Below are 462 nucleotides of genomic sequence, written 5' to 3'. Positions count from 1 at the left end.
TCCCTCACCACCACCATCACCGTCGCCACCTCCACTCCCTAAACTACCACCAACCATGCCAAACTACAAGCTAGAACACGCTACCGTAGACATCCCCATGCATCGAATCAACAACCTCAAGCAAGAATTTCAGCGGCTCACCGGACTCGCTTGCTCTTCCTTCGAAATCGTAGCCGCGGGATTATGGACAAGCAGAGCAAGAGCCATTGATTTCGAACCCAACGCCGAGCTGAAGCTTGTGTTCTTCGCTAACTGCCGTCAAATCTTGGACCCTCCTCTCCCCGCTGGCTTCTACGGCAACTGTTTCTTCCCAGTGACGATCACCGCTTCCTACGAGGCGCTCAGAGACGCATCGCTCTTCGATGTGGTGAAAATGATACAAGATGCAAAGACCAAATTACCCTCCGAGTTTGGAAAGTATTTGAAGGGTGACTGTTGGGATGACCCTTTTGCCCCTCCTTT

The 462-nt window shown here is 51.9% G+C and overlaps 1 protein-coding gene across 1 annotated transcript in view; it reads left to right on the top strand.

Annotated features, from left to right (window-relative positions):
• The window catches only part of LOC107492272 (acyl transferase 4), a gene marked incomplete at its 3' end in the record, with an annotated part of 2,167 nt that extends 1,707 nt beyond the window's left edge, over nucleotides 1–460 (top strand). The window contains exon 3 of the mRNA XM_052262921.1: nucleotides 1–460. This exon is cut by the window's left edge and continues 20 nt beyond it. Within this exon, the coding sequence (XP_052118881.1) occupies nucleotides 1–460 (460 nt within the window).
• Nucleotides 461–462: the final 2 nt, after the last annotated feature.

The sequence above is a fragment of the Arachis duranensis genome, chromosome 6 (genome assembly GCF_000817695.3).
Source record: "Arachis duranensis cultivar V14167 chromosome 6, aradu.V14167.gnm2.J7QH, whole genome shotgun sequence".
In the NCBI taxonomy this organism is placed as follows: domain Eukaryota; kingdom Viridiplantae; phylum Streptophyta; class Magnoliopsida; order Fabales; family Fabaceae; genus Arachis; species Arachis duranensis.
This window is presented reverse-complemented; position numbering and strand designations above follow the sequence as displayed.